Source organism: Canis aureus, chromosome 12 (genome assembly GCF_053574225.1).
Source record: "Canis aureus isolate CA01 chromosome 12, VMU_Caureus_v.1.0, whole genome shotgun sequence".
In the NCBI taxonomy this organism is placed as follows: domain Eukaryota; kingdom Metazoa; phylum Chordata; class Mammalia; order Carnivora; family Canidae; genus Canis; species Canis aureus.
This window is the reverse complement of record NC_135622.1, coordinates 8429446-8445129: the sequence shown is the minus strand read 5'-3', so window position 1 is coordinate 8445129 and position 15684 is coordinate 8429446. Positions and strand designations below refer to the sequence as shown.

The 15684-nt window shown below is 38.5% G+C and overlaps 1 protein-coding gene across 4 annotated transcripts in view; it reads right to left on the bottom strand.

Moving 5' to 3' along the window:
* Window positions 1-15684, bottom strand: part of WARS2 (tryptophanyl tRNA synthetase 2, mitochondrial) — a 94146-nt gene that overhangs the window by 32955 nt on the left and 45507 nt on the right. For 3 of the 4 annotated variants that reach the window (XM_077842656.1, XM_077842659.1, XM_077842658.1), the window contains exon 2: window positions 12061-12318. The exons of the other annotated variant lie outside the window; for it this stretch is intronic. In XM_077842656.1, coding sequence (XP_077698782.1) covers window positions 12061-12318 — 258 coding nt within the window. The remainder of the gene's footprint in view (window positions 1-12060; window positions 12319-15684) is intronic. 4 annotated transcript variants of the gene reach the window in all.

The window sequence follows — 15684 nt, the reverse complement described above, 5'->3', positions numbered from 1 at the left end:
CATATTTTTTTACATCTATTGCATTATATTAGCTATTTCTAGGCTATGCTGAGTAACAAATAATCCCAAATATAAATGGTTTATAGCAATGGCTTCTTTTTCATACACATTACATATTGGTAGCTATAGGCTGGCTGTGGGTTTTTTTTAAAGATTATATTTATTTTTTCATGAGAGAGACAGAGACACAGGCAGAGGGAGAAGCAGGCTCCCTGCGGGGAGAGCCTGATGTGGGACGCGGGACTCGACTCCAGGACCCAGGATCACAACCTGAGCCAAAGGCAGACACACAACCACTGAGCCACCCAGGTGTCCCTATAACTGTTTTATACACCTTCTCATTCCAAGATCCAAACTCCCTACCTGGAACATACCATTCTTAAGCTAGAGGAGAATAGCAGGAGAGTTAGAACAAACATTGTTGAATTGTTTTTAAAGATTCTGCTTAGGTATTGTGTGTGAAATGCCCACTCACTTTCCACTGGCTAAATCAAGTCATGGGTGAGTCAGATGGCAGTGGATGAGAATAATCTTTACACATGGAGGTTAGCAAACCCCTGCTCAAAGGTCAAGTCTGGCCTATGGATTGCTTTTGTTCGGCCCATATCTTTTACATTTTTAAAGGGTGTCAAATAAAATAGAGAGAAGGGGGAAAGAGAGAAGGAGAAGGCAAAAGAGGAGGATTTAAAGGAGAAGAGGTGGTGGTGATGCCAGTGGGGACAGAGACTGTGTGTGGCCTGCAAAGCCTAAAATATTTACTGTCTATATCTTTAACAAAAAGTTGCTTGATCCCTGTTCTTACAGGAAATTAACATGGATAATTAAAATAATAACAATCTACTATAAGCAACTTCCCAAATTAGCTACCTGAGGAAGGATAAGAGAGCTAACCTGCACAGAACTTCATGGCAGACAGTTTAATTTTTTTTCGTAAAATCTTTTTTTTTTTTTTTTTTTTTTTTAAGTAAGCCTCTATTTTAAATTTCCATGTGAGTATATCTGATAGCCCCAGGACTTTAGGTACAAAAAAATAATGGAGGTTTTGGGGACTATATCAAAATTAAAACCTTTTTTTCATCAAGAATACAAAATATAAAGGCAAACTACAAATGGGAGAAAATAACTCCTACCACTCAAACAAACAATAGGATTTTAAAAATGGGCAACTTGCATAGACATTTCTCCAATGAAGATACTCAAAGAGCGAACAAACATATTAAAAGATGCTGAACAGCACAGCACTAATCTTTACAGAAATGTGAATTAAAACCAAAATGAAATATCACCTCATATTCATTAGGATGGCTGCTATCAAAAACAACCCCCTCAAAAAACCATAAAAAATAACAAGTATTGGTGAGATAGAGAAATTGGAGCCCTTGTACACTGTTGGTGACCAAAATGGTCCAATTGCATGGAAAACAGGAAGGAGTTCCTCAAAAAATTACAAACACAATTATATATGATCAAGCAATACTTCTAGGTATATATACAAAAGAATTCAAAACGGTCTCAAAGAGATACTTGTACACTCATACTCACAGCAGCATTGTCCATAACAGCAAAAAAGTAGAAGTGACCCAAATGTCCTTTAACAAATGGATAAACAAAATGTGGTATAAACATATAATGGAATATTATTTAGTCTTAAAAATAAAAGCAATTCTGACACATGCTACAACAGAGATGAACTTGAGGACATTATGCTGAGTGAAATAAGCCAGTCAAAAAAGACAAATACTATATGATTTTACCTATATGAATTACCTGGAATAGTCAGGCTCATGGAAACATAGAAGGAGGGTGCAGGGACTGGGGGAGGAGGGGAATGGGAAGTTGTATAATGGGTATAGAGTTTTCGATTTCTACGAGAAAAAGTTCTGGAAGTTGGTTGCACAATAATGGGAATATATCTAACACTTTTGAATGGTACACTTCAAAATGGTTAAGATGGTCATTTTTTTTAAAGATTTTATGTATTTATTCATGAGAAACACAGAGAGAGGTGCAGAGATACAGGCAGAGGGAGAAACAGGCTCCCTGCAAGGAGCCTGATGCGGGATTTGATCCCAGGACCCCAGGATCATGACTGGAGCCAAAGGCAGACGCTCAACCACTGAGCCACCCAGGTGCCCCAAGATGGTCAATTTTATGTGATGTGTATTTTAACACAATTTTTAAAAAACATTATGTAAAGAAAAAAATACAGATTAAACATATTTCTCAAGTTAGGAAAAAATGGCTAATTTTATGTTATGTGAATCTTCCCTCAAATTAATTTTTTTAAGATTTTATTTATTTATTTATTTATTTATTTATTTATTTATTTATTTATGAGAGGCACAGAGAGAGGCAGAGACACAGGCAGAGGAAGAAGCAGGCTCCATGCAGGGAGCCCGATGTGAGACTCGATCCCGGGACTCCAGGATCACACCCTGAGGCAAAGGCAGACACTCAACTGCTGAGCCACCCAGGCATCCCAAGATTTTATTTATTTATTTGAGAGATAAAGAGCAGAGCTAGAGAGAGAGAGAGAGCATGAGTTGGGAGGAGGGGCAGAGGGAGAGGGAGAGGGAGAAGCAGACTCTCTACTGAGCAGGGAGTCTGATGACATGGGGCTTGATCCCAGGACCCAAGGCAGATGCTTGACCAACTGAGCCACTCAGGTGCCCCAAACTCAAATTGTTTGAAAAAATCAGGTGGAGGAGCTCGTCACAGCTAAGAGGGAAAGCTCTGGCTTCAGATATATTGAAGTTAAGATTTGGAAAAGATACCCAGATAGAGATGTCTAGAAGGTAGCTAAAAGTACAAGTCTAGAATTAAGGAGAAAGGTTGGAGCTAGTGACCAAAATGGGAGAGAAAATGGCTAAAAGTTTTGGAAGGAGGTAAGACTTCAGGAAAGTGGAATATATATATAGGGAGATATTTGTATCTCAGGACAGAACTTCTGGGGAATTAAAGAAGAGGAGTCAATAAAGGAAACAAATAAACTATCAGAGGAGTAGAAGAAAAATACGTTACTGCCGTATCATTGGACTTAAAAGAAAATCCTAAAAGGAAGAAGTGGTCAGTATACTAACGCATCAGAGAAGTAAAGAAATATAAGAATTAAGAAAAGACTAAGCCCAGGTAAGAGGTCACATTGCGCTTCATTAAAAACACAAATGCTGAATTGTGTTCTTAATCCTGTGATATAAAACAAAGAAGTAGAAAATATGTTTGTAGGGATGCCTGGCTGGCTCAGTCCATGAAGCATGCTCCTCTTGACCTCAGAGTTGTAAGTTTGAGCCCCATTGTGGGGTGTACAGATTACTTAAAAATAAAATCTTAAGGGACGCCTGGGTGGCTCAGTGGTTGGGCATCTGCCTTCAGCTCAGGGCGTGATCGTGGGGTCCCAGGACCAAGTCCCATATTGGGCTCCTTGCATGGAGCCTGCTTCTCCTGTCTCTGCCTCTCTCTATCTCTCTCTGTGTCTCTCATGAATAAGTAAATAGAATCTTTAAAAAACAAAAATAAAAGTAAAATCTTAAAAAGAAAAAGAAAATATGTTTGTAAAAGATGGCTCTCCCTAGGTATTTTTTGTTTGTTTTGATTTGGGTAAATAATGTTCAGACAAGGAAAAACATTAATTTCAAAACAAACAAAAATAATGGAAATCTTACATAAGATGGTTTTCATATTCTTATCTTAAGCTCTTTTTAATGCTTGGCTAAAATTTCCTGATATTCTTGGCATTTAAAATCCCTTCAATCTAATTCAAAGCACTGTCCTAAGCAAATTGCTCTCTTTCATACTTTCCTTGGAGTGGGGTCAACAGTTGGAACACTTGGTTTTACAGTGTTTCTGACTGGTTTAAAATCCATAACAAATGAAGAAGCACAGGGAATGCGTTACATCAACAAATCAAGTGATTAGTTTACTCAATTTGAGAGTGGTTTGCTTCTTGTTTTCACTGCAAACAGATGACTTAAAGATCAGATGCGATTTTCAGGCCGTATCTATTTTGCCTGTGTCATTTTAATTGTCTGAATGACAGCTACATTGAAATCTCTATAGTGTTTCTACACAATTCCATAGGCTTTGGAGCAGTATTGTGTGCAGTGGGGTAGGGCAAGAGAAAAGGCTAACATTTGTGGATATTATACATTATATTATTTAAATATCTCTGTTATAGACATTAAAACCGGGGTTCAGAGAACTTGCCCAGTGTGTGACAACAAGAGGTTGCAGTGAGATTCAGGCCAACTATATCTGGCTGCAAAACCTGTACTTTTCCCACTGTTGCTATGATAGCAAAGCAGAACTCTTCTTGAAAGTGCAATTAAGATATGATTTAATCCTGTGGTCCAGGATGAAGGCAGGGAAACGACTATAACTCGCTCATCAAGTTGCATAGACTATAGATGCAGGCAAGGAAAGTGGTGCTAGTGGAAACTTCTTAGGGAAAGAAATACATGAGGAGATTGATTGTATAATGATTTCCCTAACTTCTCTTTATTATTTATGCCATGGGCCATTTCAGATCCCTTTTCCTCTCCGTAGAAACTCTGAAGGCAATGCCAATTTTACAAATTGACTCCTCAGGTCCATTAATCTACAGGAATATTTGTTGCTTCCTTTGTCTTCTTCAAAATTTTTTAAATTTATTTTTTAAGTAATCTCTACACCCAATGTAGGGCTCAAACTCACAAACTTGAGATCAAGAGTTCTGGGCTCTTCTGACTGAGCCACCTAGGAGGCCCTACTCCCTTTCTATTATGAGCTGTATGTTGCACCTGTTGTTGGTAGCCTTAAAAAAAAACAACGTTGAGAAGTCAACAAGTATAAATGTGTACTCAAAAAGGCTTCCAAAATGACTAAGATAAGTGAAAACATGATACTGGCTGTCCAAGTTCAAGTGTTGCCGGTCTCACATCCCTGAGATAAGGGACGGTGGGTCAGGTACAACTTCTGTTTGTATACAGTGAGCCAAGATTCATGTGAGAGCTTGATTATTATTTATTAATAGCCAGTATTATTATTATTATTGATTTTAGTTTCCTGGAAAAACAACCCATAACTCTAATTAGAGAATGAAGCCTCATTTCAATGCTGCAGATTCTATACTCCTTCCTCAGCTCTTCCGTGGACACTTCTGGATGCTTTGTAATATGATGTCTGCTGGTCAAAACTGTCCTTTTCTCCTAGCCTTGGCACAAAGCCAGCGCCTAAAGCTATGAACTCCAGCTTTTATTTTCCATGTGCACGGTGATTAGTTCACAAGGAAAGTAACAACTAAAGATGTTCTCGATACATGCACCTAAGAAACAGCTGTGGGAATCAGAGTGGATGTGTGCTCAGGCCTGCTGGAAATAAAAGACCACTGACTTTGGCATTGGGATGGAAACCTCTGCCAAACACACAGGCAGGCTCTTTCTCTCTCCCCCTCCTCTCTCTCTTTCTCAATCTCCTTCTCTCTCTCCCTCTCTCTCTCTCTCACACACACACACACACACACACACACACACCTTTCAGAGGAGAGGCTCTGTAAAATTCCCCACATATGGCAAACATATTTTAGGGGAAGCACCATGACTAGAGGCCAGTGGGAGAGAAAGAAAAAGAAAATAATGAGAAAAATCTTCAATAAGTCTAAATTGTTTCAGTCAGACTGCTGAGAAAGAATGCAGAGGATTGGAGATGAAAATTATTGGTAAAATAAGCATTATAACACAGCTAAATTCTTTCCCTTCTTCAAATGATTGCTAGAACTTACTCCCATGTACAACAATAGCACCTGGGGGAACTAGTCTTTATATTTAGTTCCAAGTACTTTGCTTAACACAGTGGATATGCACAAAAAGAGCACATTATATAATGTAAAAAAATATTTCTTTCTAACTCACAATTTCAAAAATTCTTGATTTTACTTGTAAATAACTGCGTGGGGTGTGGGGAATGCAGGTATATCTAATTTTAGCTGGCATTGGCTCACAACACCTTCAGTATAATTGTTTTCTAACTTCCTATCCTCTGGGTTACATATTTAGTGATCAATTAAATGCTTACATGCATTATAAAACTCCCAATAGAAAGGAACCAACAGAAAACTATGTTAAAATGTAGACAACTGATCTCTAAGTTATCCGCTTTTTAAGAACTGGTTTATCACATTTTCTCGAAATAAAACCAGAACTACCCCCTCCATCCTTGCTTTAAAGGGTTATTAGTAAAAATTGATGAGATCATCTAAACAAAAATAATCTGATGATTAAAAAGTGGTGGAGTGGAAACAACACTGGCCTGATGTTCTCAGGGATGTCATTCTTTTTTTAAATTTTTAACTTAATTCTAGTACAGTTAACATACAGTGTTACATTAGTTTCAGGTATATAGTATAGTGATTTAACACTTCCACATATCACCCAGTGCTCATCACAAGTGCCCTTCTTAATCCCCATCATCTGTTTCACCCATCCCCCACCCACCTCCCCTCTGGTAACTCTAGTGTGTTCTCTAGAGTTAAAAGTCTGTTTCTTGGTTTGTCTCTCTCTCTCTCTCTTTTGACTCTGCTCATTTGTTTTGTTTCTTAAATTTCACTTTCTTTCAATGACTTATTTCACTTGGCATTATACTCTCTATATCCATCCACATTGTTGCAAGTGGCAAAATTTCATTCTTTTTATGGCTGAATAATATTCCATAGAACCTCCCTCCTTCTCTCTTTTTCTTTCTCTCTCTCAAGGTCTCATTCTTGAAGGGCTTCCTAGAAACTGAATTTAGATTTTTACCCTGAGGGTAGGAGAGAGGTGCTTAGGTATCTGAAGTAGAAACATGAGCATGGCTACAATGTGGGGGATAGACTGCTGCCATGAGAGCCTGAGGCAGGAATGAAGGGGTGAGACAACTGTCTAGGCAAGAAATAATGAGGGCCTTGAGGTCAGCTCTGCTGCTCCTTTGCTATTAGCTACTGAGGCAAAGGCATGGTGTGTGACAGCATAAAGTTCTGAGGACATCTTCTAAAAGTGGTGCCTTAGGAAGGAAAAAAAGACTGTTTTTGCCACCTGGATGACCTCAGGTGAAATTAAGACGATATATTTGCTAAGCATTTACTAAGTACCAAGCACCTCTCAGAGATGGTTTTAAAGACAATTTATAATTTACTCAATCTTTTCATATCTTACTTTATTCCTCTGTGAAAGAACAGTAATGCCTAACTCACATGCTCTTTTGAGGATTAAAAGTGAGGTCATATACATGAAAAGGCTTTTTAATCTTACACATTTAAAAATATTAATTTTCTAATTAACATGACTTCTAATTTTTTTTCTAAATCTGGCAATGCTATGAGTATTTTCTTTTTGGTCCCCATCTATTACAGACTCCACAAATTGCTAAAGAGAGTTGTTAACTACTGATTTTTGCATGGTAAGACACAAAACATCAACACCATGAGGATTCTTTCAACTACTAGAACACTGCAAATATGAGGCCAGCTGTCTAGAAAAATCACTGTTTCAGGGACACTAGCTTATCTGATTATACTTCTACTTTACTTTTTTTACTTTTTTGCTAAGAAGCAAATCCAGTACATGCCTTCATACTTTCAACATAAAGCATTAGGAAGAACTTCCCACCGTCTTCCATAAACAACTAGAAGCTTTACGGCCACTCTGAAGGAACTCTATGGGCACTAGGGCAAGCAGAGTTTCTTTTCTTTTCTTTTTTTTTTCTTTTTTAACTTTTTTAAACTTATTTATTCATGAGAGACACAGAGAGAGAGGCAGAGACACAGGCAAAGGGAGTAGCAGGCTCCGTGCAGGGAGCCCGACGCGGGACTCTATCCCGGGTCTCCAGGATCACACCCCTGGCTGCAGGCAGCTCTAAACCGCTGAGCCACCAGAGCTGCCTGCAAGCAGAGTTTCTATTCAAACTATTAAAAATGGTGATGAGCAACCATGTGAATGGTAGGTTGTAACCACTAAATGTCAGCCAATATACATTAGCACAAAGCGAAAGGAACACCATAAAAAAAGTAAGGTTTATTTTAGGTTCAAGGGAGCTAATTTTCTAGTAAATAGAAGAAAACTCAATTAACCTATCAAAGGCATGAAAAAAGTAGAAGTATAAAAATTTAAGTTTTTAATTCTTTTCAAGTATGATTAACTTTATGAGAAATGAAAGTAAAACTTGGGCAACAAATCAAAAGATGAAAAGAAATGCAATGTGTAGACCTTTGTTAGATCATTATTCAAACAAAGCAAATATAAAATTACATTTTGGGAGAATTGGCATAATTTGAATATGGGCTGGGTATTAGATGATCATATGGAATTCTCATTAGCTTTTTTAGGTGTGATGACACTATTACGGTTATGTAAAACAATTTCCTCAATTTATAGAGAAGCACACTGAAATATTTAGGGACTGAGATGCCATGATTTATGTTATCTGCTTTAAAATACTTAAACAACAACTGGGGAACCTGCGTGGTGCAGACAGTTAAGCATCCGACTCAGAGTCACCATCTCAGGCTTGTGAGACTGAGTCCCATGTCAGGTACCCCCTCGAGTGCCACACTGGGCTCCACGTTCAGCACGGAATCTGCTTAAGACTTCATCTCCCTCTGCCCCTCCCTCTCTTGAGTGTACTCTCTCTCTCCTCTTTCAAATAAATAAATAAATCTTTTAAAAAAGATACTCTGACAATAAAAACAACATTGATTGCTGGGTCGTAGGGCAGGTTTATTTTTAACTCTTTGAGGAACCTCCACACAGTTTTCCAGAGTGGCTGCACCAGTTCACATTCCCACCAACAGTGCAAGAGGGTTCCCTTTTCTCCGCATCCTCTCCAACATTTGTTGTTTCCTGCCTTGTTAATTTGCCCCATTCTCACTGGTGTGAGGTGGTATCTCATTGTGGTTTTGATTTGTATTTCCCTGATGGCAAGTGATGCGGAGCATTTTCTCATGTGCTTGTTGGCCATGTCTATGTCTTCTTCTGTGAGATTTCTGTTCATGTCTTTTGCCCATTTCATGATTGGATTGTTTGTTTCTTTGGTGTTGAGTTGAATAAGTTCTTTATAGATCTTGGAAACTAGCCCTTTATCTGATATGTCATTTGCAAATATCTTCTCCCATTCTGATTTACCCCAAAGATACAGATGCAATGAAACGCCGGGACACCTGCACCCTGATGTTTACAGCAGCAATGGCCACGATAGCCAAACTGTGGAAGGAGCCTCGGTGTCCAATGAAAGATGAATGGATAAAGAAGATGTGGTTTATGTATACAATGGAATATTACTCAGCTATTAGAAATGACAAATACCCACCATTTGCTTCCACATGGATGGAACTGGAGGGTATTATGCTGAGTGAAGTAAGTCAGTCAGAGAAGGACAAACATTATATGTTCTCATTCATGTGGGGAATATAAATAATAGTGAAAGGGAATATAAGGGAAGGGAGAAGAAATGTGTGGGAAATATCAGAAAGGGAGACAGAACGTAAAGACTGCTAACTCTGGGAAACGAACTAGGGGTGGTAGAAGGGGAGGAGGGCGGAGGGTGGGAGTGAATGGGTGACGGGCACTGGGGGTTATTCTGTATGTTGGTAAATTGAACACCAATAAAAAAAAAAAACATTGATGAGACAAATCACAAAATGCTAGCAAGTGATGGGGGTATAGTACACTATTCTTCCCTAATCTTCTATACATATTTAAATTTTTCTTTATTAACTATTTAAAAATGGAAAGAAAACCTGATAAAGTACCCAGTCCATCCACTGAGTTGTATTAAGGTTGCCTGAGTTAAGGAAGGAAATGGCCCAAACCAAGTATGTTTTTTTTTAGGTTAGAAAGACACCTTGAGGAAGTCTTTCATATGATCTTTGTTGGACAAATTGTAGAATGTGCACAGATGAGTACTTCTCTCACATTTTACTGGCAAGCTACCCAAATTCCCTGGACGGAGCTGCAGTAGTAGGGATAGGAGAAGGGGACCTGCAAGGCAGTGCAGAACTGCCTGAGGCCACTGTAGAAGCAGGCAACACCAGTGACCTGCACTCTCTGACCTAGACCACAACTACTATGGGAACCAATGAGCTCATTACATAACAACAACAAAAAAAAAAAAATCAAAAGGAAGGTGACTTTCAGGATCCTTCATTTACAGAGTTTTTACAAAGTTTCCCATACTGTGGGCAACTCTTTCAATTGTTAGTTTGAACAACAAAGTTCCATGTTGAATAAAAGACCTCAATTATTTTTTTTACCTCAATTATTGCAAATTTTAGATGCTTATGGAGGTCACTGCCAAAAAGCCTTTAAAAAGGAGAAAAAATTGATAATGTGGTAATCATTCCCAGGGGTATGAGCTCAAAGTGCAAGCATTGGTTGTGGCTATAAATGAGCCTTTAATTTTAAATGTCACTGTTTAACAAAGCAGTCTGGCAAGGGGTTACTTTGTAGAGATGTAGACATTTTCACCTTGCAGAAGTATGGAAACATGTATTAGGAATATAATTTTTAGAAATGGTATCATATAAGGATCAAAAAGGAGCTTGTATCAAAAACAGCTTAGTTGAAGTAAAGATCTATCAGGTAACTTACAAAGATCTATCAGGTAACCTATAATGTTGAAAACTGACATGAAGAGTGTGAATAAACAGTGTTTCCTGAAATAGAACAGGCACATTTCTTCAGAAGGTGAGAGTGCTCCCAAGGTAGGATAACTAGCTTGGAAAGGGTAAAACTGGTGGGTTAAGGACCTGTAGGGTAAGGCTAGTGTGTAATAAACATCCCTGAGTATTTGAAGAGTAGTCAAGTGGAAGACTGAGTTGATTTACTATGTATTTTTAAAGAGCATAAGTCAAATGAATGAATGGAAATTATAGGGAGGCAGGTGTTTGCTTAACATATGCAAGTATATTTATATACTTAAAACAGGTGGGTCAGTCCAAGATTGAATTTGAAAAGTTATGTGTAAGTAAAGGCTTTCTCAGAAAAAAAAAAAAAAAAAAAAGGAAAGGCTTTCTGACCAACTACGAGGAAGGAAATTGAGGTAAATTGCCTTTATGGACATTTTAATGATCAGATTCTATTATTTTATTATATTATTTCCAAGCTGGAAACAAGTTTTAAGTTAATAAGTGTATTTATTTTTGAAGATATTAATTTACTACATATTTTTTTAAATGGTCACTCTCTATGTATCATTATACTAAGTTCCCTGGGTGATAAAACATATATAAAAATGATGATTTTCCGAAGTTTATGACTAAGAAAGGAGATATACACATGTATAACGCATACCATGCATGTATACATGTTAACATGTGCCAAAACATGTATAACAGACTGTTCCTGAGTTGGGGCTTTGTCACAAGATTAAAGTGGATATGTAATAAGGGTATGATCCAGTTAAATTTCTCATCTTCTTTTCTAAGGAATCTCTTAAGCGCCCTGTCTCTAGTCCAGGCTATCTGCCCATCCAAGAGTAAACTGATTCATCCATAGTGACGATATCAGTCAAATATTTTGGCTTTGTTCTGAAGCCTCTCTTGGCTTGGAATCAGGAGACTGAACACTGTCTTCCAATTTCCCAGCTAGTTCTCTCAAATCTTCTCAAAAGCTATTACTCAAAGAATGAACAATGGGAGTTATCTAACAGGTCTTCCAAATGCAATACCCAGTAAAGCAACATTGGCATTATGCAAAACCACTGGTTGCTAAATTCTATGTTTGATTACCAGGAGATTATTCAACAGTATGAATTTAGCAGTTTGAATGCAATTCAGTACAGAAAAACAATTTAAGACTTACAAGTACTAATGAGATAGTACGATTTGATACATGAAGCAAGAATAGTGGAGTAAAAGGTAAAAATACTATTGCATTACGATGACATTTAAAGATATGAATATAGGGTAAACGGAAAAATAAATCATTGCATCTAATGAAGTAGCTCTTAAACCATTTAAAAAGAATCACAAACAGGAGCTACCTAAACTTTCATCCAAATTTTTCCCCAAATAATTTGAAAAGATAAGTTTTCTTGGTTCTAATCTGAGAAGCTGACCTGAGATTGTTGGAAAAGGATACTCTTCTCTGGGTTTATGCCACAGGCGAGAAGAACAGCAGTCATGTCCAAGATGCTCTGCCGAAGGACGGCCGGGTCCTGGGGGACAGTGATGGAGTGTAGGTCAACAATGCTGTACAGCACCGAGCCATGCTCTTCCTGTAATTTCACCCAGGTCTCAATGGCTCCCAGGTAATTGCCAAGGTGGGGGATTCCTGTAGGCTGAATGCCAGAGAATACTCGCTTCACAGCATCTTTCTGGAATAGAGGAAAACAAGCATTTGCTTTCAGTGCAGAATCTATGACTCCTGTGCCCACGTTACCATAGCAATGATGACGAGTTCTATTTTTTATGACTGCAATCTGACAGTCATTATCCTGATGCATTTATTTTGTGCCTGTGCAAAGCACTGTTAGGTGCTATTAGGGACAGGAAAGAAAACTTAAAATGTGGTTGGAATTCTTTGTACACTCAAAAATGTACAAATACAAAGGCGCAGAAGAAAAAGGCACATCTCCAAGAGATGCAGTCTAAGTGGAAATAGAGGATAGGTTTACAAAGAGATATGTAACAGTACAATGTGGCAATACTGTTTTTTTTAATAATAAATTTATTTTTTATTGGTGTTCAGCTTGCCAACATACAGAATAACACCCAGTGCTCATCCCGTCAAGTGCCCACCCCAGTGCCCGTCACCCATTCACCCGCACCCCCCGCCCTCCTCCCCTTCCACCACCCCTAGTTCGTTTCCCAGAGTTAGGAGTCTTCATGTTCTGTCTCCCTTTCTGATATTTCCTACCCATTTCTTCTCCCTTCCCTTCTATTCCCTTTCACTATTATTTATATTCCCCAAATGAATGAGACCATATGTTTGTCCTTCTCCGACTGACTTACTTCACTCAGCATAATACCCTCCAGTTCCATCCATGTGGAAGCAAATGGTGGGTATTTGTTGTTTCCAATGGCTGAGTAATATTCCATTGTATACATAAACCACATCTTCTTTATCCATTCATCTTTCGATGGACACCGAGGTTCCTTCCACAGTTTGGCTATTGTGGCCATTGCTGCTAGAAACATCGGGGTGCAGGTGTCCCGGCATTTCATTGCATCTGTATCTTTGGGGTAAATCCCCAGCAGTGCAATTGCTGGGTCGTAGGGCAGATCTATTTTTAACTGTTTGAGGAACCTCCACACAGTTTTCCAGAGTGGCTGCACCAGTTCACATTCCCACCAACAGTGCAAGAGGGTTCCCTTTTCTCCACATCCTCTCCAACATTTGTGGTTTCCTGCCTTGTTAATTCTCCCCATTCTCACTGGTGTGAGGTGGTATCTCATTGTGGTTAGGATTTGTATTTCCCTGATGGCAAGTGATGCAGAGCATTTTCTCATGTGCATGTTGGCCATGTCTATGTCTTCCTCTGTGAGATTTCTGTTCATGTCTTTTGCCCATTTCATGATTGGATTGTTTGTTTCTTTGGTGTTGAGTTGAATAAGTTCTTTATAGATCTTGGAAACTAGCCCTGTATCTGATACGTCATTTGCAAATATTTTCTCCCATTCTGTAGGTTGTCTTTTAGTTTAGTTGACTGTATCCTTTGCTGTGCAAAAGCTTCTTATCTTGATGAAGTCCCAATAGTTCATTTTTGCTTTTGTTTCTTTTGCCTTCGTGGATGTATCTTGCAAGAAGTTACTGTGGCCGAGTTCAAAAAGGGTGTTGCCTGTGTTCTCCTCTAGGATTTTGATGGACTCTTGTCTCACATTTAGATCTTTCATCCACTTTTTTAAAATTTTTATTTATTTATGATAGTCACAGAGAGAGAGAGAGAGAGAGAGAGAGAGAGAGGCAGAGACACAGGCAGAGGGAGAACAGGCTCCATGCACCAGGAGCCCGACGTGGGATTCGATCCCGGGTCTCCAGGATCGCACCCTGGGCCAAAGGCAGGCGCCAAACCGCTGCACCACCCAGGGATCCCCTTTCATCCATTTTGAGCTTATCTTTGTGTATGGTGAAAGAGAGTGGTCTAGTTTCATTCTTCTGCATGTGGATGTCCAATTTTCCCAGCACCATTTATTGAAGAGACTGTCTTTCTTCCAGTGGATAGTCTTTCCTCCTTTATCGAATATTAGTTGACCATAAAGTTGAGGGTCCACTTCTGGGTTCTCTATTCTGTTCCATTGATCTATGTGTCTGTTTTTGTGCCAGTACCACACTGTCTTGATGACCACAGCTTTGTAGTACAACCTGAAATCTGGCATTGTGATGCCCCCAGATATGGTTTTCTTTTTTAAAATTCCCCTGGCTATTCCAATGTGGCAATACTGTTACTGTCATAATCAGTTTGCAAACATAAATAGTGGAGTACAGACAGAGTTCCCAAGAGAAAAAGATGACTGTGGATCTGGGGGTCAGTGAGAAAGAGTTCAGACACAGAATTGAATTTCTCTGGAGAGTAAAGGGGCGTCAAGGCTTTTTCATTCATTTTTGTAGGTAAGGCAAGGAAGTCATAGCATTAGAGATGAAGGGTACTGCTATTTACTTAACTCAGTTTTCTCTAAATATAATTGATGATATTACAACTTAGTGTGCAGGATCTTGGACTAGAAAACAGAAAACTTATACACTATTTCTAATATTACTTCTTGATAAAGTTATTTAACTTTATGTGCTTCAGTTTCCTTTTACTTTTGATAAAATCATACTGTATTTCTTCACATGGAGTTTTTAATCCTTTTTTTTTGGAGTTTTTAATCCTATATAATTTTTTAAATTATAAAAACATTTTTATTATGGGCATGTTTTCCCACTGGTTTGCACTTTCTTTTTTTAATTTTTAAAGATTTTATTTATTTATTTGAAAGAGAGAGCAGAGAGGTATTATGAGTAGGGGGAAGGGGCAGGAGGTGGGGGGTGGGGGACAGAGAGAGGAGGGAGGAGCAGAGGAAGGAGCAGAGAGCCCCACGTGAGATCATGGGGATGGGATCATGACCTGAGCAAAAGGCAGATGCTTAACCAACTGAGCCACCAATGTGCCCCTGATTTGCACTTTTTAAAAAATATATATTTTTAAATTTATTTATTCATGAGAGAGACAGAGAGAGAGGCAGAGACATAGGCAGAGAGAGAAGCAGGCTCCATGCAGGGAGCGTGATGTGAGACTCGATCCCAGGACTTCTGGATCACGCCCTGAGCCAAAGGCAGGTGCTCAACCGCTGAGCCACCCAGGATTCCCTGGTTTGTCCAATATTGAAGTTGTAACAGGAAACTGAGAAGGAAAAAAGTAATACAGGATGAAAAAAAATGCTATTGTTTTCTTGAATAATTTTTTATTCTGTAATGAAACATAATGAATATACGTCAGTAAATGTGCTGTCATTAAAAGGTTCTGAAGAAATAAAATGTGTCATTATCATTTTTAACAACAACAACAAAATATTTATCATGGCAGCCATAATTTCCCGAACAACTATGTTGCATGCATTTATGCTCATTATGCTTGATATACATTAGTGCAATTAGTCCTTACAATATCTAATATGGTAGGCATTTTATTACCTCTAATTTGCAGATGAGATAATTGAGGCTTACAATCTTTAGAGATAGCCCACGGTCCTACAGCTAG